Consider the following 22,680-nt stretch of genomic DNA (forward strand, 5'->3'; position numbering starts at 1 on the left):
AGATAGAGACCATTATAGAAAACCACAACCAATCAAAACACAGAGTTGGGGATTCCTGTCCCAACTGATACATCTTTTACACCTAAGAATCAAGGATCATTTTGTAGAAGATAAGGCCAAAAGATTTTAAGAGCTAGAGGAACAGAGGGCTCACTATGGAATTTTGTCTCCTAGGAATGTCAGAAGCTACACCCATAAAGTCTCAACATGACTGCCTTAACAAGACCTGATTAAGGTTGACACCAATAGGCATGTGATGGGGCAAAGCTCATGAGACCTCAGACTTGTAGTTCTAGACAAAGACTACAGGAACTAAGGAACTAGGGAGAAGAAGAAATAGACTTCCTCAGAGCACATCAATTTAATATATCATACCAAATGATCATCTCTGCAAACATATGCATACAAGTGACATTATATAGACTGAACAGGTTGTATTTAGGTATACATATTTATACACATACATCTATCTATTTATATCTATCTATCTATGTATATATATATATATATATATATATATATATATATATATATATATATATATATATCAACAATTAAAGAAAAAAGAGTCCATGAATTTGAATTACAAAGAGGAACATATGGGAATCTTTGTAGGGAGAGAAGAAATGATGCAATTATATTATAATCTCAAAAAAATAAAAAAAAATAGAAATAGCATATCTCAGAAATAACTATTCCTGATTTGACTTTGTCTGCATTTTTCTAAGGAATGGAGAGAGAGAGAGAGAGAGAGAGAGAGAGAGAGAGAGAGAGAGAGAGAGAGACTAATTTGACCTTGTGAGCATTTTGTCTTCTTTTTAATTCTCTGTGCCCACGTATTCATAAATCTGGTATGTCTATTTTCCAATAATGAATAGTCTGAGAAGGGAATCAGAAAACAATTGCATTTATAATGGCTTTAAAAACCTAGTAACAGGGGGCTGGAGAGATGGCTCAGCAGCTAAGAGCACTGACTGCTCTTCCAGAGGTCCCGAGTTCAACTCCCAGCAACCACATGGTGGCTCACAACCATCTGTAGTGGGATTCAATGCCCTCTTCTGATGTTTCTGGGGATAGCAACAGTGTATACATTAAATAAATACACAAATAAATAAATATTAAAAAAAACAAAACCTAGTAATAAATTTAACCAAGAAATTGAAAGACTTCTAACAGTGAAATTTTCAAAACATGGAGGGAAGGAATTGAAAAAACCTAGAAGATGTTCTTTCCATGCTCATGGGTTGGCAAAATTATTGTAGGGGAAAAGGGTGCTTTACCAAGTGCAATCCCAACACACTGCTAATGACTATATATGGTGAGGTAAATATTTTAAAAACTTTAAAAATCAGATATATTTTTTTACATTTCAAATATTATCTTCTTTCCTGATTTCCCCTCCATAAACTTACTCTCCCATCCCCCACCCCGGCTTTTATGGAGATGCCCCTTATGCACCAACCCCCTCCTGCCTCCCTGCCCTGACATTACCCTACACAGGGGCATCAAGCCTTGTCAGCCTAACAAGGACATCCTCTGCTACATATGTGGCTGGAGCCATGGGTCTGTCCATTAGTACTATTTGGATAGTGATTTAGTCCCTGGAAGCTCTGGTTGGTTGGTATTGTTGTTCTTATGGGGTTGTAAACCCCCTCAGCTCCTTCAATCCTTTCTTTAATTCCTCCATTAAGGACCCCATTCTCAGTTCAGTGGTTGGCTGTGAGCATCCACCTCTGTATTTGTCATGATCTATCTGGCAGAGCCTCTCAGGAGGCAGCTATATAGGGCTCCTGTCAGCATGTATTTCTTGGCCTCAGCAGTATTGTTTGGGTTTGGTGGCTGTATATATGGGCTGGATCCCCAGGTGGATCAGTCTCCGGATGGCCTTTGCTTCAGTATCTCCTTAAAATTTTGTTTCCTTATTTCCTCCTGTGAGTGTTTTGTTCCCCCTTCTAAGAAGGACTGAAGCACCTGCACTTTGGTCTTCCATCTTCTTGAGCTTTATGTGGTCTGTGAGTTGTATCTTGGGTAATCCAAGCTTTTGGGCTATTATCTACTGATCAGTGAGTGCAGTGCTTGCTGTGCATTATTAGTACCCAAATTAAGGTTTCCCAGAGCCTATGTAGAAGCCAGGCATAGTGGTATATCTGTAAGCCTGGTGCTGGGCAGGGCATGGGGAAAGACTGTGGTAGAAGGCTAGCTGGCCAGTCAGCCCAGACAAACTGGTGTATTTCAGGTTCAGTGAGCAATCCTGTCTCAGAAAACAAGATGAAGATGGACTAAAGAGGATAACCAATGTAGATGTCTGGCTTTACATGCATATACATACACACATGCACACACAAACACACACATCATATGAACACATACACATACAGCACACACACATAACACATACACCTCACACACACATACACACAGAGAAAGAGAGAGAGAGAGAACAATACCCTACCAACTAAACCAGTAAATGGGAGAATAAGGGGAATAGACAGTTCTAAAAAATGATATGTAAATGACCAATAAGTATATAAAAACTGTTCAATATCTTTAGCCACCATGCAAATACAAACTCAGTGAAGGGAGTGGTTCTGATGTTAAAGTCCTGTTCCTCAATTGGTTCTGGATTTGTCAGTAAAGAAAACCAGGGGCCAACCAGTCCCAAGGAATAGGTGTGACTGCAAGAGGAAAAAGGAAGGTCCCAAGAGGAAAAAGGAAGATGCAGGGGAAGAGAGAGCGGTTTTCTACCAGGCTTTGCAGGAAAAAGAATGCAGCAACCGTGTGAGGTCTCAGGGGAAGCTGGGACCTGTGGCCTCTGCTACAGGCAGGTGGCCAAGGGTGTTTGGTAGAGGCGAGGTGCGACTAGCCACACCCAGCAATTGTGATTAGAAGGCAAGTTGTAACGTAACAAATTCTGTGTGTGTGTGTGTGTGTGTGTGTGTGTGTGTGTCTTTTATCCTTGGATTCAAGGGTCTCAGAAGGGGACTGGTAGCATGGTCACCTCCCGGAACAAAGGCAGGTAGTACAAAAGAGAAGTGGGGGTAGGGAGTGGGGGTGGGCTCCAGAGTGCAGCCGTCCTGGAGCAAAAGGTGGTAGCTTAAAACTACACACAATAATTAAGACTATATGAGGAGTCTATCTTGCTACAGTCATGTTGGCTATCATAAAGAAAAATTAACAGCAAACTCTGGTATGAATGTGGGAGAAAGATTACAGCAAGATAGAAATCAACATGGGCATTCCTCCAAAAACTCGAAGATGGGACTGCCATTTCACCTACATGGGACTTAGTAATGACCGTAAGTAAGCAACAGGGTCCCATCCTTGTTTATGGAAGGTAGCCATGGAATGCCCTCTGTGTTCATCTTTGTCCCCTGCCCTCTTCTTGGAAAGGACAGCCTGGATTAGGGCCTTGCACAGTCACCCAATTTAAACTTATGTGCCTCTTTAAAGATCCTATCTGTAATTTTACACTCTAGGGGTTGAGACACAGTTCTTTAAGGGCAGTATTCAGGCGAAAGATTTAAGCTCGTAATACCAATCGGAAAGAACTTGGTTTTACAGATTTGGGATAATGTTCTGTTCTTCTCCTTGGCCCTTGACTGAAATCGCCAAGGCAAGTCAATTTACAGGAAGATTCAGAAATGTCAGAAAAGGGTTTGCACCAAGTAAATAAAAGACATTATCATCCAACCAAGGTTTATCGTTTAAATTACGTTTATTTATGTCAATGCAAAATACAATAAAACCACTTAAAAAACAACCATTTCATGTTCATGTAACATAATTCTTCAGTGAACAGAAGCACTACTGTTAATGTTTTGGCCTTTACAAGGTCCTGCCTTGGGCCAAAACGGTAATTAGAGAAAGAACAAATTCTTCCTGATACACACATGAGAGAAACTTCTATTTTCTAAAATCTCATTTCAGCAATAACACAAAAACAGCACAAACAGCCCCATGGAGCGGTGGTAGTACTGCCACATCACTGGGAGCGCATCTGCTGGTTGCTCCAGACTCCAAGGTCTTGGACCATTCAGAGATCCAAAAGAGATTTATTCAGATTTTTCTTTTAAATTTAGCCAAGTATTCCCTAACTGGCTAATTTACCTGAGTTCTTAAAAACCAGAAAAGAAAGAATCTAGATGATGTGAAAATGTACCCAGACCTATCTGGCGGGAGTGAAGGAGGTTTGACATCAAGGTGACAGTTCACGGGACAGCCATCGAAGCCCCCGATAACATGGAACCATTCACCTAGGGAGTGGCTTCACCTTAATATCCAGTTAAGGTAAGACACACTGCACAAAAATACAGCAACCGGCCCACGTTCCAGGGACCCAAGTGCTATTTGTTTTGTGTCGGTACACTTTTAAACTAAGGTAGTTATACCATAACTAATACAATCCTTCTATCATTTTACTGACAAAAGAGTCTCGTGCAGGAGAGAGGACAAAGGGCTTAGAGTTAGAAGTTAGTCTGTACCCAGCTCTTCTGCCCATCCTTTAGGCTTTTCTGTGGAGATCCAGTGAGATCAAAGTGCTTTGTAATGCAGCAGTCACCATAGGAAGTGGACCGTCCAGAGACTATCCCTCCAACCTGCTAGGTTGGTTCATTGCCTGTGTGGATTTTGTTAGTGGTCTTACTTTTTAAAGCAAGTGGATGGTATGCCTACCCCCTGAAGCTGAGATGCACATGCTGGGTGGTGCCTATAGCATAGGGATGTCCTATAGAAAGGGCAGACTCCATGAGGGACTTCCAAAGTCTTGAGACACTTGATGTAAAGCCGTGTGGCCTTTCATTCTGTTAGCCCAGGTTTCTTTTCTATTCCTGAAACTCTAGTTGCTAAACGAATTACTTAAAGTGACTTTTATTTTAAAGTGGACACTTTTGTGGGACAGTTGTGGCTTCTTGAAGACTGTAGCTGTGTACAATAGTATAGAATAATGGGAGGGAAGCTTGGGGACCAGAGGGCAATTGAGCATGCAGGACCCATATCTTCAGTGTTTCTAGCAATCTAATTCATAAATTACCCCTCTATCATCTTTGAGACAAGATACTTGTGTCCATGACTTCAGTGTACAAACCCATGACAATGGTTAACAATTAATTTTCAATCTCTCACACAGGAGATCACGGGGAGAACTGGATTCTTTCAGACGATGGGAAACCAGACTCTCATTTCTTATATAGGAAAGTTAAGATCACTGAGCACGACATGGCATGCCTTTAATCCCAGCACTCAGGAGGCGGAAACAAACAGACTATTTGAGTTCAAGGCCAGGCACCCTGGTCAGTTTCAGAACAGCCGTAGAGACACCCTTTCTCAAAACAAACAAACAAACAAACAAAAACAAAAAACAAAACAAAACAAACACCCCCCCCCCAAAGAAACCAAAAAAACAACAAAGAAAACAAAACCCAAAACCAAACAATGGAAGAAACAGGAGATTTTCTGAAAGTTTGGGGTAAGTGGCTCCTATGAGGGCATAAGGACTTTTCTTTTAAGAGACAAAGACATTAGGTAGCTAGATTTAGGTAGATAGATTCAGGAAGCAAATGAGATTCTAATTCTGAACATTTTTCAAATGCAAATCAAATTCCCATGGATCATTTTGATGATTTTTTTTTGAGGCATTAATGCATTCAGGGTTCATATTCTTCAAGCAATCTTGAATCCACCTCTTTGCTTGGAATATTCCTTTCTTGATTATTTCCAACCTGCAAATAATGTCTCACTTTTGTGCCCTGAATGACTGAGCTCTGAATGACCTGTTAATATCTCAAGTCAACTTCCTTTTGAAGCAACAAAGAAAGACTATCATACAGTGTATTAACCTTTAACGTAAGCGCAGTTGACTTCCTCTGGCCAGAAGGAGGTCTGTCTACCCATCTGAGGAAAGGCCTGCCTTGTGCTTCTCTCTGTGCTTGTAGGTCACGTTCTTAAAAGTGCTGGTGGAACCTCTGTACAGCGGATTGGTTCCCTAAAGAACAGGGGAAAAGGAGATGCATTTTGTTAGTATACTATTTTCATGTTTTTAAACATTTGTGTTATAATTCACACTGGAGAGTCAAGTTCAATCTTGGGAATTATTTGAATTTATTTTGAGAAAGTTTAAATTTTATTCATTTTTATCTCAATTATTTCTTTATTGGGTGGTACATACATATGTATGCACATCTCTACAATTATTATTTTAAATTTTATTACACTAACTTGTATAGCAAAGGGACGCTCATGTGCTACTGTTGACCTTCCACTGTGAGGTCCTAAGAATCAAACCAAGTTCAGCAGGATTGACCACAGTGTCTGTTAACCTCAGAGCCACACTCTCTGGCCCTCCACCTTCTGTTCTGAAAGAGTCTTTCAGTTAACAGGGATGGAGGGGGGAGGGGATAGGGGGCAGGGTGGAGCTCACCAACTTCGCTAGACTGGCTGGCTAGCTCTCCAGGGCTGTCTGTAGGTCCGTGGGAGGACCACCCACACATGCATCCTACACTGGAGGGGGGCACCCTTACTAATTTGGCTAGACTGTCTTTCTAGTAGTCTCCAGGGCCCTTTATGGAAGGAGTTCCCGCACTCTTGTGGTCATCTCACTTCTGTACTCTGTGAAAAAGCTCAGTCAACTTAGTGGTTCTCCAGGGTGAACTTTGGTGGAATTGTGTCTGGTTTACCTTAGGACTTTAGGGTGAAGGGTAAAAGTAGTTTTACAACTACCCAGAAAAAGGTGTTTTATCTACAACTTAAAATTGTATTTGCTATCCGAAGAACCGAGGAAAACAAAAATATTTCCTGGCCTCACCTACCCTCGCCCTTGGATTTGTGGTAACACTTCCTCTCAGTGAGAGTCGTCCCTATAACTACTTCTGTATTGTGTTGTGATCCAACCTCTGACCAAGAGCCCTTGGTCATGTGACTTCAGAGAGACTGATGCTGTCTCTGCACTGAGAGCAAGAAAAAGTAGTTCCTTGGCTAGAGCTCCCTGGTGGGTGAAGGCCAGGTTGCTGTGTTGTCTGTACTCCTAAGGCAAGTCTGGACAGTTAGTTAGCCCAGCTGCCCTGAGCATTAGGAGCATCTAAAGGTGAATTCAGACATATGGTCTCTGGTGGGTGTGGAGTCTCATATCCAATAAAATCCAGAAGTTCTATGAAGTTTAAGGACTAGACATTGTTGATAAAGTCACCAGTTAAAGAGACAAGACTGAAAAACATGGGGTGCAGGCGGGATGATGACTGAAGCCTGGGCTGAAGGGAGAAGAGGGGTTATGGAATAGAAAAAAACAAATAGGCTGTGATTGAGGCCAGCTTAGGTCTTTGTAGGACTAGTTCTTGTTCATAGGCCCTACCCCATAATGGTCAATCATATGAAAATGCACCTACTTCCCATATGCAGTAGAATTGTATGTGAGTGTATGTGTGTGTATATGTGTGTATTGTGTGTGTGTGTGTGTGTGTGTGTGTGTGTGTGTTATAGGTGGGTGTGGAGGCAAGAAGTCAATGCCATATATATCTTCTATTGCTTTCCCCACCTCCACTCCTTTGAAACATAGTCTCTTGGTGCTATAGAGCTCACCATTTTGACTAGAATGGTTGGTTAGTGAGCCTTGGATCTGCCAGTTTCTGAGCCCTCCAACATAGGAGTTGCAGATTTGAGTTGCTGGGTCTGGCTTTTACATAGTTGGTAGAAATATGAACTCGGGTTTTCTTGCTTGCATACTTTACCCACTGAGCCATGGCTCAAGTTTCAAGAGACAGGGCAATACAACACTGATTTGTAGATAGTCGACTATCTACTTTTGTGCAGGTCTCACTTATTTCTAAACGTCTTCGTTTACTCCAGTCTGGACTAATTCAGGGTCAATGGACTGAGTCCACCCGAGTAGAAAGAGATATCAACTAGAGAAGTGTAGGTTGATGTCAAGGGGATACATGATTAGACAGTAGAGAGTGGGGCAGAGACAGAGTTTTGATAAGGTGAAAAAGAACGAGAAAGCAGGGATTCAAGGAGGATGGTTTAGATCAAGGTGAACTAGGTTGGCTTCATCTTGTCTAGGTGGGCGGTTTATATCTTTATTAATTGGCAGCGGATTTATTGTGAATTGAGAATTTAACATATAAATGTTTATACTTAACATATAAAGGTTTGATAAGTTACTGATTATTGAGTCATGTTTTTACCGGGCTGTGGAAGACAGTGTGTGAAAGCAATGGCTGAGAGGCAGTGGAGTCTTCAGTTCCAGATCTGTTTTCCTCGTGCGGTGAGGGCACGTGGGGCCCAGGAAATGAGATGTGTGGGTGCCAGGCTTGGTAACTAATGGTCTAGAGGACAGGGTGGGACTGGCTGCCTGGCTCCACACTGGAGTTGCTACCTCAGAGTGATCGGCAGCAACAGAGTTGTTTTGTTTTTTGTTTTTCATGATTGGCCTCCCTTTGTGGGCTGTCCAGTTGAGACTCAGTCTTAGGGCCCAAGGGTCCACGTTCAGACAAGGCCAGTACATAAGGTGACCAGGTGAATTTCCCCAAAACATCAAGGCCATGGCTTAAGGCTGGATTCTGCAAAGCCATGGCACATTTTTCAGGCTTGAACAAAAATAGTAAGAAGAAAGCTGCATCATGACCCACAGCTTTTTTAATGATCGCCTAACAGACAACTGCAGGCACGATTTGTTTAGCATAGAACAGAATCAATCCATGACTCCTATAAATGTCAGGCTAAACCTTCTTCTTCTCTCTCTCTCTCTTTTTTTTTTTTTTTTTTTTTTTTTTTTTTGCCTCAAGTTAATGACTTGTCATCCAGGAAAAAGAATGTCTAATCAAAGATGAATTTAAATATCTTCCATTTGTGTTATCAGAAAAAAAATGCTGAGAGTTTTTTTTTTTTTTAAACTTAATATAAGGTAACCTTTCTTTATAGGCCTGACAAAATATTTCAGGAGGTCAGGGCAAGGATATGTTTTTAACTCTGTCCCCTTAAGCATCCCAGGGGCCCCATTCGTCAGGTGATCTCACTGGGTTTTCAAGATCAGTTGAGTTCATTCCTTGAGAAGAAATAGGTTTTAGATTTTTAAATGAGTTAAACTGAAGTCCTTTAAATGTAAACACCAAGCATACATTTGCCCCAGGAGGACATGTTTGTGAGATTTGAACTGAAGTTCTGAATTGAACCTCTTTTGCATGCAAATGAATAATTGTTACCTAGTTGTCATCTACTCTGGAACATCAGACATTTGTTATTCAAAGAAACTCAATTGAGCGAGGGAATAAAATTTTCCATTTATGCTGTTGTCTGTTTAATGCGTGGTTTTGTCCCATTTTAGATAAAGAAACAGCTAAAATTTGGCATTTGAATTTCAGTCATGGGTAACTTCCTGAGGGAGAATGATTCACATTTTGGAGGAAATTAACTGTTAATTAAAATGTTATTCTAAAGATATTAATCATTTGCTAGCACTCACGCCTGCTTCTGAGAACATTGAAACATGCTGGCTAGTAGACTCGCATCACAAAACAGCCACATGTTTGCTTGCAGAATCAGACTACCTGCTTATTATTACCAGAAGCTTCAACCAAAGGCTGTTCTTAGAACAAATTAACAATCGGTGTTCAACTCTACCTGAACCAAAAGACTAGGAAGCTCCCAAACTTTTCACTGAATTAGTTCAAACCCCAAATCTACCTTCACTTATCTTTACTCCTACATAATTGTTTGGCTCACTAAAATATACAGATATGTACTCTGTAAATGATCATGCCTATGTGATACCTAATCAAATTAAATATACACCCTTGCTGTCATTCTAGTATCTGCTGTGTATCAACCCTTTCCCAGTTGTCTTAAAATATAATCTAACAGTTGGACTCTTCAAGTCACGACTCAAACAAGGTCCACAGATCACATTTGCTTATTATAGCCATTTCATTTTTACTCAAAAGATAAGGTTGATTCAAATCTTTATTGGCCTTTATTCTGTGCTGTATGTACATTGTGATTAGTCTGAAATCATTCCCCCAAATATAAACATTCATTATCAAAAATGGAAAATTCCATTTGCTTTCAGATCTGAGGATTTTGCTACAGGCTTAGGGAAAATAGTGTTAACATCAATTTATTTAGGCAGATGAACCCAAAGGCACAGTGTGTTTGCCTGCGTGTTCTCCAGTGAGCTCACTGTTTTTGGAATCAGCGGTGTAAGATAATTACTATTAGATAGCTAGACACACCATTAGAGATTGAGAGATGAAATTAAAACCATGAAATTGTTTCCAGGGGTCTCTAGAAATGTAATTATCTCTCCTGTGGAAAAGAAACACTGAAAATTGTAGTCCTGTTTTCTGTTTGCCTACTGAGACGACATTTAAATTATACCTATTGAATACATATATTTAGAGGTTTATTTCTTGTAGCTACTTAAATTTTATGTTATTCAGAAAATACTGCCTGGTATTTGAAAAGGCCTGTCAGCTTTGCATCTGCACATCAGTAATGAGTATTTCCATGGAAATTGGCATGAACATGCTATCCATGAACATTATCCCATTAGAGAGAACACAGTCAATTTACAGAAATGTTTAGATACTCTACCTATGCTTCACTTCATAAAGTTGCCTCTACAACAGCCACAAGTCACTATAGCAGGAGTTTCATGAGCCTCTTAAGCTGTTACAAGCTTATCCTACATCACGAGAACAACCCAGGTCCAGACAATGGCTTCTTCTGCTCTCTGAGAAAGATAGAAACTAAAGCTGATGGGTTTACACTGAGAGTGGTCACAGAAGTGACATCTGAACTCTACAGAGCATGGCTGAGTCCCTGATCATTTTTGTCAGGTCTCCAGAGTTCACGTACCGTTTGCCACTTGGCCTTTGATCGTTCTGCTTCAAATTTAGCAACTTCTTTCCGGTCATGAAATGATACCAGCAGCTTCCAAATACACAGCAGTACAACACCGATGAGCAGGATAGCCAGTGACACCCCCAACATGATCATGGGAATGTTTGGAGGTCTGGGACAGTCTGTGGGAGCAGATGAAGTGATCTTTAGAAGCTGCCACAATGAATATTTCATTATAAGAAGGCCTCTCTATCCCTCACCGCGATGCTGAGGTTGAAGCCTCAGCACAGAGAACACTGGACAGCTCTTCTCCCAGTAAGCTGCATGCCTGTCTCTTGGACTGGAAAGACCTTTCTCACTGGATTTTTCTATTCACATATTTTCTACAGAAGGAAAATACTGGTACCTTCTTGTCTTGTGGAATTGTTTCTCCCCTAAAACCGAGTTACTTGTTTAATGATAAGTTTGTATTCTCAGTAAAAGAAATGATTCAAACTAATTAAAAAATGAATTTGTAACCAGCCCTGTACATCCTTGGTTTTGTATGCAGAGATTCAACAAGCTATGATAGGAAATATAAATATTTCTTCTTTATTAAACATGCCCAGTCTTTCCCCTTGTTTAAATGGTAAGTATAGTAAATATTGAGACAGCAGTTATATTATATTTGGTTTCTATCCTCTCTTCCTCTCCCTTTCCACCTCCCCCCCCCCACTTTCCCCTTCCTTCCTTCTTTCCTTCCTTCCTTCCTTCCTTCCTTCCTCCCTTCCTTCTTTCCTTCCTTCCTTCTTTCCTAAAACAATGTCTCTTGCATCACAGGCTGGCCTCAAACTCTACAGCCAAGGATAACCCTGAATAGCTGACCCTCCTGCCTTCACCTCCCCAACACTGAGATTACAGGTGTTTTCTACTGTCCCTGGTTTAATACAGTGCATGGGATTGAACTAAGGTCTTCATATGTGCCAGGCAAGCACTCTACCAACTGAGCTACATTTCAACCCTCATATCACATTTTGTAACTAACCTAAACATGATTTCAGGTATACAGGAAGACATGTGTAAATTATAGGCACATAAGGGCCTTCAGTATTGACAGGTTTCACTATCTTTGGCCCAGGAGGATCTGGACCTGAATTTCCTGCAGACACGAAGAACTGGCTATAGATTAAGTGATTGACTTTAAAACTTTAATAAAACAAAATGGCAGTTAATGTACATGAAATATTTAAAGGACCATAAAAATATTACATTTTAATTTTTTAGATAATCTCCTCTGAGTATATCACAACTACTTTGGTACGTGCCTGCATTCCCAGTATTCAGCAGGCAGATGCAGGAGTCAGCCTAGGCTACAAAGCAAGTTGAAAGCCAATTTTTGCTCCACCTTGAGACCCTAATCCAAACCAGAGACTGGGAGTGTAGACTGCTTGCCTAGCGTGTTCAAAGGCTCAGATTCTATCCCCAGAATTGAACAGATTGCTCTTGTCTGCAGGCTCCTTGCCCCTCCCCCCTTAGAGACAGAAGACAATCATAGCTTTGTGTTTCGTTCAATGCTCTAATTTCCCAGATGCTGTGTTTGGTTCATTTCTCATCTGTAGAGTTGTGTGGACTCCATTGAGTCCCTTGACCTCAACTATGAGATACAAGAGAGCGATCCCTCAGTTTCCCTGATGACAGAAACATGCTGAAGTGGTCTTACTTATCAAAACCACAGTCTCCTAGACCTTCCCCTGGCCCAGGACATTCTGCTTCAGTAAGTCTTGGGTAATACTACAGTTATACATTATTAACAGTATCTAAGTTCATTCTTATGATCAGGGAAGTGTAGGGAATTAGATATGCTCAACTTGAAGATTCCATGATAGGCTATTTTGGCTCTATTGATGGTATTAATGTAATTTGGCAGTTAGATAGTGCCTTCTCCGTTGACAGCAAGACAACTGATCACCCTTGCAAGAGTGTCTGCAAGATGATGACTTTCTTAATGGAGCATTATAATTAAGTCCTTCTTTTGCTTCCCTAGGAAGAAATTCCACATCAAATGATCATTAAATATCTGCATCCTCCACCAGAGGTGAGGCAAAAACCTGGCAGAACCTGGGAAGAAAAGAATCAGGTTTAGCCTACCCTCTATAATGTTACTCTTAGGAATTTAATAAGGGAAAGTTAGGCTGAATTGTGTGGCTTTTCAGACCTGAATCTAAGGGGACTAATGACCCCTTAACAGCTTGATGCCTCATCTCACACACTTTTTCTGGGTAGAAAACCATATAAGGATATTATGAAGAAATAAGAATTGTTAATGGCCTACTTACTAGAGTGTCCAGAGCTAAAGGCTGTGTTGTAGCAAGGAAATGAAGCATGGATGTATCTCCAAACACACACACACACACACACACACACACACACACACACACACACACACACACACACACACTGATTCAGCTAGATCGTTGGCCAAGAAATATCTAGGCAAGGGCAGAGAATTTTTCTAGTCACAGCAGAATGTAGCTTGCCAGGACCCATACCTGGAGGGTGAATCAGGAGGGTATTCAAGAAGCAAATTAGCAAGGAAAAGGTGCAGCTTAGGAGAGAGAATCTTTAAACCTTAGGTTCATTGGATACTGTGAATTCCTTTAGAAAAGATTTAGCTCAACTTCCAAGGTAGTTATCAGAGCACAGACCCTTACTTTCTCAGGCTCCCCATCTTTCTTTGGTGCTTAGACTGAAGATAGTGACCTAGGTGGAAGGAGAGGTTAGCTCTACTCCTATTTGTAATGTCACTGGTCAGGTTGGGTCACTGCTGCACCTAATGCTGAGGTTTAGAATACCTAATGCTTAGCTCTGTCTAAACTGGTATCTATACCACATGTGGTTATTGGGCACTGGAAATGTGACATCTAAATGAGGATACACTACAAATATTAAAGAATTATTTCACAGTCTAAGCATGACAAATGTAGAACATCTTGATTTTTGTGTTGATTTCATGTTGAAATGAAAATATTTTGGAAACTGTGGTGAAGCAACTGAACTTTGCCCATCTCTTTTGACTTTTAAATGCAGTGTCTGGAAAATGTTACATCTTATATAGGGTTCATCTAACAGTCCCCATTGAACAATGCTGACATCTTTTAGATTCAGATATATATTACAGCTGTGTAGCCAGTGGGAGGCAGTGTAGTACAGTGGTTAAGAGCTTGGGCTCCAAGCCAGGCTGTTAGAGTTCCTCAAGCAAGCAGCTCTATGTTCAGTCACTGAGAGACCTAGCAGTGTGTTTGCTTCCATACCTCGATTCTCTCACCAGTAGAACAAAGGTAATACCAGTAGCCACTCTATGTAGTTGTTGAAGGCACTGCATGACGTCAGCACATAGAAAACATGACAATTGATGTGTGACTAGACATGGGGACTGATAAGGGCTCCCATACTCAAAGGGACCATGACAACAAATGCATATCTTCCCCAAACTCCTTTTCTGTCTTCCAGAAGGCAAGGGCATGAATTGCATAGCTCAACCAACTTGTACCAAGTTAAATGATTAGCTTTTTTTTTTTTTTTCTGCAAAGAAGGCTTGGCTGTCTATTTTAGGTCTGACATTTCTTATAGGCTCTGACATTCATCCAGCTAGAAGGAGGATAAGTGATGCCCGGCCGTGCCTGCATCCTCAGCAGCAGTGAGCTCGCTGGACCAGCTAGCTCTTTTTCAGTGTGCTTGGAGGACACTGTCGATCATTAACCTCTCTCTCCTTTTCCTGGCTTTTCATTTGGACTCCTTGCTTCTCTCAGCATCTACCTTCAGAGCCACAGGTCTCAGAGCTGCAAGAGGAAGGAAACTACCGTCTCCTGGAGGATAGGCTACAGCCTTGGAGCTTCTAGAAGCACCAGGCCTATTCAGGAATGGAGATTTGAGGTATCCTTAGGCCTGTAGGAAGATCATAACGTGAAATCTCAGGGAGATAACTTTCCCCTTCCTTTCCCTTACTACAAAAGAACAGGGATAAAAAAGACACTATACTCTATCCACAGATGTCAGGCGTCTGAGAGGGATTCGAAGCATGGCACTCGGTATGTCACACTGTGTCCAAGAAGAAAAGAACAGACAATAGTTCATTAACAATACAGCATTTCTTAGCTGAAGGCATGTTCCATGGATGTGGAGGGAGGGGATGGGAGGAGACTAGAAAGTAAAAAAACAATATCAAACCCAGTCAAGCACAAAAGCCTGCACACTAAAGCAAGGCCTTCTTCAGAAACTGGCTTTGTTGTCTGGAATGGGTTTTTCCAATAGAATCAATATTTTATAGGGGTGGCTTTGATTTCAGAAAATCAGACTAAAGTCACTACAACAATTACAAACACAATGTAGAAGAAGCTGACTTTACAAAGATGATAATAAGGAGGCAGGGGTATTTTTGTCTTATGAAGTAATCTGGTCTCACAGAGCATGGCTCACCCTGTTTTCTTAACTGATGGCTGCAAGACGCCTTCTGTGTTCACATAGCTCAGAAAATGGAGTTTCTAAGTGCCTGTTGACAGGAGCTCCCTGCCCCCTCACAGGCAGCAAAGTGATGTTTACAGTCACCCCTACATTTCAGGGTTATGCCTGACCTCCATCTCTCTTGCCCTCAGGGCAGTAATGTGATGTTTCTCTCATCACTTTCTCAATTGGAACATGAGTTTTATGCTGACTTTGCAGATAATTTGGTATTATTTGGGCTTTCAACCTCCAGGGTGATGCCAAGTTCATAGCTTTGGTTCAAAACCAGAGTTTAACATTTACCAACCCACTGAAAAACAAGTACTAACACCAAACCCCTTCTTTTTATACCCTGTGTGTGTGACTGTTGTCTGGGCCAGACCTCAAACTCCAAACCCAAGTCTGATGAAGCCTGAAGATGCGGCTGTCATTTCTCGGAGAAATTTTAGGGAGGGATAGGTCATTGCTAAAGACAGAAAATTCAAGGCCCCCGTGAGTGTCTAAGAACTCAACTGGGCTGTTAGTACAGTGGCTCTAAGGAGAGCTGGGAGCATATTATAAGTTGGATTGTCAGAATGTAGACTCAGTGCCCGCAGACCTGCTGACTTAGGATTGGAGCATCTCAGATAAGCTGCAGAAGAATCGCATCATTTGAAAGCTTCTTAATGCTATGTTCTCTACTGTGTCTCTTCCTATGTAATATAAGCTCATCTTTCCCCTCGGCTGGAGATGGGATAGAATTGAAATGTTCCTATATTTGAAACTGATTCCTTGCGTTTACACAGTTGAGAAATCCACTGTAGCACAGAAGCAATGGGCGCCTGCCTGGCCTGGTCTGGTACCACTGAGCCGAGGCAGCCAAAGCAATCCTCCTGCTTCATTCTCCTGGATACTAGGGTTATAGGTGTTTGCTGGCTGGCCTGGCACTTTGTCATCTCCGTGGTCACACCCTTATTTATTGTCTTGTGTCTTTCCTGATCCAGCATCATCATTGATGGCCATTGCTGTGGGAACATTTTTGGCACACATGTTTCATGTTATTTCACTTATTCTTTGAGTCACCTCTTAAAAGAGTGTATCATTATTGTTCCCATTTTATAGATGAAAAAAGACAAGAGGTTCGGAAAGACAAGTATATTCTACAATCTCAGGGTGTGGTTGAACAACAAAATAGTATTTGAACTACCACTTAAACTTAGCTTTAAAATCCCTTGCAGTCCTTGTCTTAGTCAGGGTTTTACTGCTGTGAACAGACACCATGACCAAGGCAAGTTTTATGACACTATCTAATTGGGGCTGGCTTACAGGTTCAGAGGTTCAGTCCATTATCATCAAGGTAAGAGCATAGCAGCGTCTAGGCAAGCATGGTGCAGGAGCTGGTGTTCTACATCTTCATCTGAAGGCCGCTAGCAGAATACTGGCTTCTAGGCAGGTAGGAGAGGGTCTTAAAGCCCACACCCACAGTGACAAACCCACTCCAACAGGGTCATACCTTCTAATAGTGCCATTCCCTGAGCCAACTATGTACAAACCATCTCAGTCCTTCTTGCTAGTTTTTCTGAAAAGACACCTGTTGAGCATATCCTTTTATGGTTATCAATGCCAGTAGGTAGCTTCCAGGGAGGTGATGCCTGGTCCAAATTAAAGTCATCATGTTACCTTGTCTTAATAAGAGACATGGGAACACAGCAACAGCTTTAATGGGAGCTTTTAACCTTAGGAGAAGCACTTCATCCCAAACTTTGTAATGTCTTTCTTGGCAAGCTACCTCAGGTGACTTTCTGGATACGTTCGACCAGGTGGTATCGCTTGACATTGGCAATGGAACACGAGCTACCCACCTTTTTCACTGATGTTGTGAATGATGGTTTTCCCTTCATTATCCGTAGTTATTAGGAATGTAATAAGACATTCATTTTCTCCTTGTAGAGAGCAGGAGACAGAAGTATCCTTTGAAAAATCTGCAGATGAAAGAGTCATTCATTAGGTTAGATGAGATTTCAAAAGAGATCTTTTTTTTTTCAAAGCAAAGTGGTGTTGAGTTTAATATGCAAATTAGAATTTGCAATACTGTTGAATGGGAATTGAAAGGGTTTTCCCACCAAGCGAGAGCTTTTGGTTTTTACTTACATCCCAGAAGAAAGACTCCAGATGTGGTCAATCAGGACTGACCATCAAAATTACCTATCAATATGATGGAGGCAGATTTCAATAGAGTGAAAGTAGCTCAGGGCAGGTGTCCACAGCTGCCTCAGAAATAAAATGTCCTTGATTTTGTAATAGGGGCTGCAGTTTCCCCTGAGCTCAGAGCATCTGAGAGAATGGCTAGATTCCACGCTGCTCAGTGAGATGGATACTGATGTTAGTATATGGGCTTCTCACGATAGTGCAGCCAGGCAGGACTTCAGGCTTTGCATTGTTGCTTGGGGAGGAGAAATTAATATCAGGAAACTGAGGCAGAGGTGTAAAGGAGCTCAGAGACCCGCAGAATAAAGGGAAACCAGATTAAAAGGAATCCAGGATAAGAGCCGTCAGACATTCAGCCTACCCCTTCTTAACACGAAGGTGAACTTTCCCTCAAACTGAACATTTTCCCTTATGAAGCTTATTCAAGAATTAGAAAATGACTTTCGTAATGATCATTGGTAACAATAACTTACAACTCCTAGGTCACACATCAAAAATTCTGGTGTCCCAGTTGAGCCTCGCCAAAATTAGCTAGCATTCTCAGAATTAAAGGAAACCAAGTTAATTTCATAATTCTCATTCTAAGTTGGAATTTTTGACCTGTAATTAAAATAACAGTTGATCTAAACTCCTATGTTATATGAGCCCCTGTTAGTATGTAAAGACAGATTATGGAAATCAAATTGTTCCAGGTATTCTTGGACCGACTGTTACTAGACTGATATTTCCCATGAATTTAAGATGGTAAAGATCTAAAGATGTTAATAAGATAAAATTCAATCATGTGTGTGTGTGTGTGTGTGTGTGTGTATGTGTGTGTGTGTGTGTGATGTGTGATCTGTGTGTTGTGTGTGTGATGTGTGTATGTGTGATATGTGTAAGTGTGATGTGTATGTGTGATATATGTGTGTGATGTGTGTAATGAGTCTATGTGTGTGATGTGTGTGTGATATGTTGTGTTTGATTGTGTGTGTGATGTGTGTGTGTGGTGTGTGTCTGTGTGATGTGTACAATGTGTGTGTATGTGTGTGCAAGTGCTGTGTGTGTATGTATGTGTTTGTGATGTGTGTGTGATATGTGTGTGTGATATGTGTTTGATGTGTGTATATGTGTGATGTATGTGATGTGTGTGTGCTGTGCATGTGTGTGTGTGTGATGTGTGTGTGTATGTGTGATGTGTGTGTTCTTACAAAAATAAACAGCTCATCTAGGGCTATTTAAATCACAGAAACGCTAGTCATAAATTATGGAAATATTAAGTTACCATTGTTTGTTGTCTTTGTATTTAATTTTAAAAAGAAAAACCCAATAGGACTCGTGACTAATATGCCTTATATCATTCATGACAATAGGAACCAGTAAATAATAAATTCAGCATTCTAAATGAGATTTTGTACAATAGATTTACATGAACTAACGAGTTTTGAATCATTAGAAGCATCTATTTATGTATACATGAATATTGGAGACCGTAATGCAAATTACCCCGTTTGGTCATTTCCATATGCATGCAGCCTGACTCACCTGGGAGAGTCGCAAATACCAGCTCTGGGAACCTATCTGAGGTGTTTTAATGGGTGAGTCTGTGATATGCACTGGGCTTGGGCATTAAGTGATGATTTAATAAGCATTCTAAGTGGATGCCCTGGATGAGAAGATCTGGGAAGCTCTTGGCAACCGGACGAGCACAGCCGGGGTTATTCCCGGTGTTTGATGGTAAATGGCAGGCACCTTATTGACGCCGCAGTTTGGTCCATTTTATAGGATCTTCTTCCCCACTGCCCGGCTTCCACTCCAGGAACTAAGGCTCATGGGATCTTGGGGCCTGTGCTTTTGCATTTTGCATCTCTTTCTTCAGTGTGGGCCACAGCAGTTAGAGCTTTGCCTGCTCTCCTGAGCTCACTTAATGGGACATCAAGCTCTCAGGCTGAAAGTCTGTGGATGGCTTACCATCCTCATTTCAGTAATACTAATCCTGCCGCTCCCTTTTCTCCTGGAGAGCCATGCAAAGCATAGGGAGGCTTACTTCCTTGGCCAGGTTTATTTAAGTTTTAATGGAGCTATGGATCTGACCTTTGAGCCACAACTCCCGCCTTGTGCTTTAATTACTTTGCCATTTCTTTTCCTGACCCGTTGCAGGCTAGATGTTCCCTGTTTTATAGTGTTTGGGTGTTGAAATAGTATTATCAGGTGTGCAACGAAAGATTTGCATAATTAGCGGCTAAGGTTTTCTTTTGTTGTTCATAGAAAATGGTCCTTTTTTTTTTTTCCTTTTCCCTCACCTCTGTGAGACTTGAATTACTGCCACGGAATAATACAGGGAAAATACAATCTCAGGCAGCCAGAGAAATCATTCTTGGTGAAGGAAGACATCTTAGCGCCATGGAGTGCGAGGGGAGGGGGTGGAAATATGGGTCTGGGAAGGCCCAGGGAAAATGTAGATTGTTTTTCTTAAACTCTGGATGCTTTTGACATTATATTTTGAACAGGATAATCTCCCAGTTTCAAGAATTTGCAGGATGAAATTATGAAACTTCTGAAAGGTATTTAGTAGGTCTGGACAGAATGGAGTAACTTTGTACCTATATGCCAAGTGTTGTGTTCCAGTGCATTAATGCAAACAGAAAGTTACATATAGTAGCATCCTGGAAAGTTTTTGACCTGTTTTCATACTGTCTACGAGATTCGACTTCATTGAATTAGCACTAATAGATTTTACCTCTAACTTAGTGGAGGTGAATCTGTTGACAAGAAGGAGCTAGAGAATACATGTGAACAACTTGAGGAAAACTGGCCAAGTTACTTAAATTTGGTTTTCATATTGGAAACGAGTCCATGACTAGAACAAGATTCAAATATGTACAAACAACTTATGTAAATAAAACTGATTGACTCTCAATCTATTTAACTTCCAGATTCCTGGCAATTTAGAGGTAGAATCAAGATTGTAGATCTGTAAGTCTAAAGGGCATTCAGTTGCTTAAATGAAGATTCTGTCCACAGAGCTATTAAGTGGAGACTTATGATTATACCAGGGAATGAAGATACCAAAATAAACATGTCTTAAATATTTAGAAAAAATGTTCTGTCGGCTCATCACCCTGAGTTTTACGTCCTCAGTTCTGTGATCAGCTTAAAGTCCTGGAAGTAAACAGTTTCCCAAAGAAGATGAGGAGTGGGCTCTATGGGGATATAAATTTGGGAATCTCTTTTTCACTTTAGTGCCTCTCCTGGTGACTCACACTCATGCCTAATTCAACGTACATAGCAATTCTGAAGACTTCAAAGCCTGGGGATCCTTAGTTTCCGTTCCCAGAGTATAGGTGGCCATGGATGCTTTAGTTCATTGAACTGCTCAGAGACAGTGTTTGGTGGAACAAACACAGAGTAACTATGATCTGAGTGTCTGGAATAGTGGGGTAAATTAAGAAGCAGGACTCTGAGTAAAGCAAAGTGAATGAAATCAGATGGGTCTACCTCAGCCTCCAACCCCATACCCAACAGCCGTGCAAGGTGGGTGAGTTTTATAGTACGTCTGTTTCACTCCATGCTCTTAGCAGAGGAGAGTGGGTGCCCAAATGAGATGTCATTCGTAGTGTGACAGCGACATTAGGGGCAGTTAGAAAGGTGCCTTTTAAACTCACAGTCAGATCACTTCTCAGTCAGGTTTGCCATACTGGTGTTTAGAGAGAGTTAAGGGTCCACTGGTTATTTTCATTTTTCCAGTTAGAAACAGTAGTCCATATCCTTCTCACTTAAAGACACTTTGGTCAAACACAAAAGAATATAAACATTCTAAAGGCCACAGAAGCTAGTCTTTCTCTCAAGCTCAAGGGTTTTGACAATCTGCTCTGAAAACCATGAGCCTAGGCATGGCGACTGCCCCATCCACGCCTCTATGACTGACATGTCCCTTCACATCCACCACACTGCATTCCCCATGTTGCTGGAGAACAGAGTTTACTCATCTGCAGGCATTTCCTGCAATTTCTGCTCATTTCCCAGAGACAGCTGGTAAATATCCCTGCTACTGTGCAAGGAGCCCGGAGGAACCGCCAGGGTTCGTACTAGTTACCGATGTGGACACTCCACAGATGCCGCTTCTCTGTGCTTTAATGCAGCTCACCTCGGTGTCAGACAAAGCACACGGCATCTCATTCCACCTGCTGCTATTTGGCACATGTATCTGTGGTCACCAGGAAAGCACAGAGGAGGGCTTTTATGAGCGCTCTTCCTGTCCCGTCACACCCAGGAGTCCAGCTGTATTGTCATGGCAATTTTGAAAAAAGTATCTTAAAAATATATGGCTGTCTTTATATATTCTATTTTGGAAATGCATTAGTTTCTATACTCTAATTCCATCCACTTAATACATGTGTCCTATGGGCCATATATATTATCCTTTCCTGCTCAACTAAAATATAGTTGTGTTAAATATTTGGGATGCGACTTTACCACAAAAGTCTCCTTTTAAATAGACGTGACAAATGACAACGGAAGCTCAATGGGATTATTGGTTAGAAGAGGGATTTCTTAGATCTAGAGAATGAGTCCAGAGGGATGGAGGGATGGTGACACACCATGGCCAGGAGGCTGGGATGGAGGGATGGTGACATACTATGGCCAGGAGGCTGGGATGAAGGGATGGTGACATATGGAGGGATGGTGACATACCATGGCCAGGAGGCTGGGATGGAGGGATGGTGACATATGGAGAGATGGTGACATACCATGGCCAGGAGGCTGGGATGGAGGGATGGTGACATATGGAGAGATGGTGACATACCATGGCCAGGAGGCTGGGATGGAGGGATGTTGACTTAAAGCCCAGAGCCGGGAGGCTGGAAGTAAAAGCTATTGAGCAGAAGACTTGCTGAATCTATAAAGTACAGTCAGGCCAACTGTTACTGCAGACTTAACCATATCTCAAAATAAGGCAATCCTGTGATAAAAGGAAATTTCAGGCTGTCCTGAAATGGGAGCTAACAGCCATTTCTTCAAATTCCTTCTTACTAGTTTGGAAACTAGAGCCTGTCGAGACCTCTGCAGTCACCCCTGTCACCCCGGAGACCAATAGACTAGCCATGACTTTAAGTTGCTTGTTCCTCGGTTCATGGTTTCTTTAGCTTTAGAAAATGCATTTATCCTCCCAATGGAGGCAGGGAAACTGGGAGCTTGCTCCTGGTA

At 41.5% G+C, this 22,680-nt stretch overlaps 1 protein-coding gene across 4 annotated transcripts in view; it reads right to left on the reverse strand.

The window, feature by feature from the left end:
• Nucleotides 1-3,702: 3,702 nt before the first annotated feature.
• ITGB6 (integrin subunit beta 6) overlaps nt 3,703-22,680 on the reverse strand; it is a 120,840-nt gene continuing 101,862 nt past the window's right edge. For 3 of the 4 annotated variants that reach the window (XM_080927150.1, XM_080927148.1, XM_080927149.1), the window contains 3 exons: nt 17,148-17,267; nt 10,843-11,009; nt 3,703-5,980 (listed from right to left, as the gene is read on the reverse strand). In XM_080927150.1, coding sequence (XP_080783276.1) covers nt 5,882-5,980; nt 10,843-11,009; nt 17,148-17,267 — 386 coding nt within the window. In that variant the 3' untranslated portion in view covers nt 3,703-5,881. Of the gene's footprint in view, nt 5,981-10,842; nt 11,010-17,147; nt 17,268-17,436; nt 17,491-22,680 lie in introns of those variants that run through there. The other variant, XM_080927151.1, reaches the window with a different exon arrangement.

Source organism: Micromys minutus (assembly GCF_963924665.1).
Source record: "Micromys minutus genome assembly, chromosome: 13".
Lineage (NCBI taxonomy): Eukaryota > Metazoa > Chordata > Mammalia > Rodentia > Muridae > Micromys > Micromys minutus.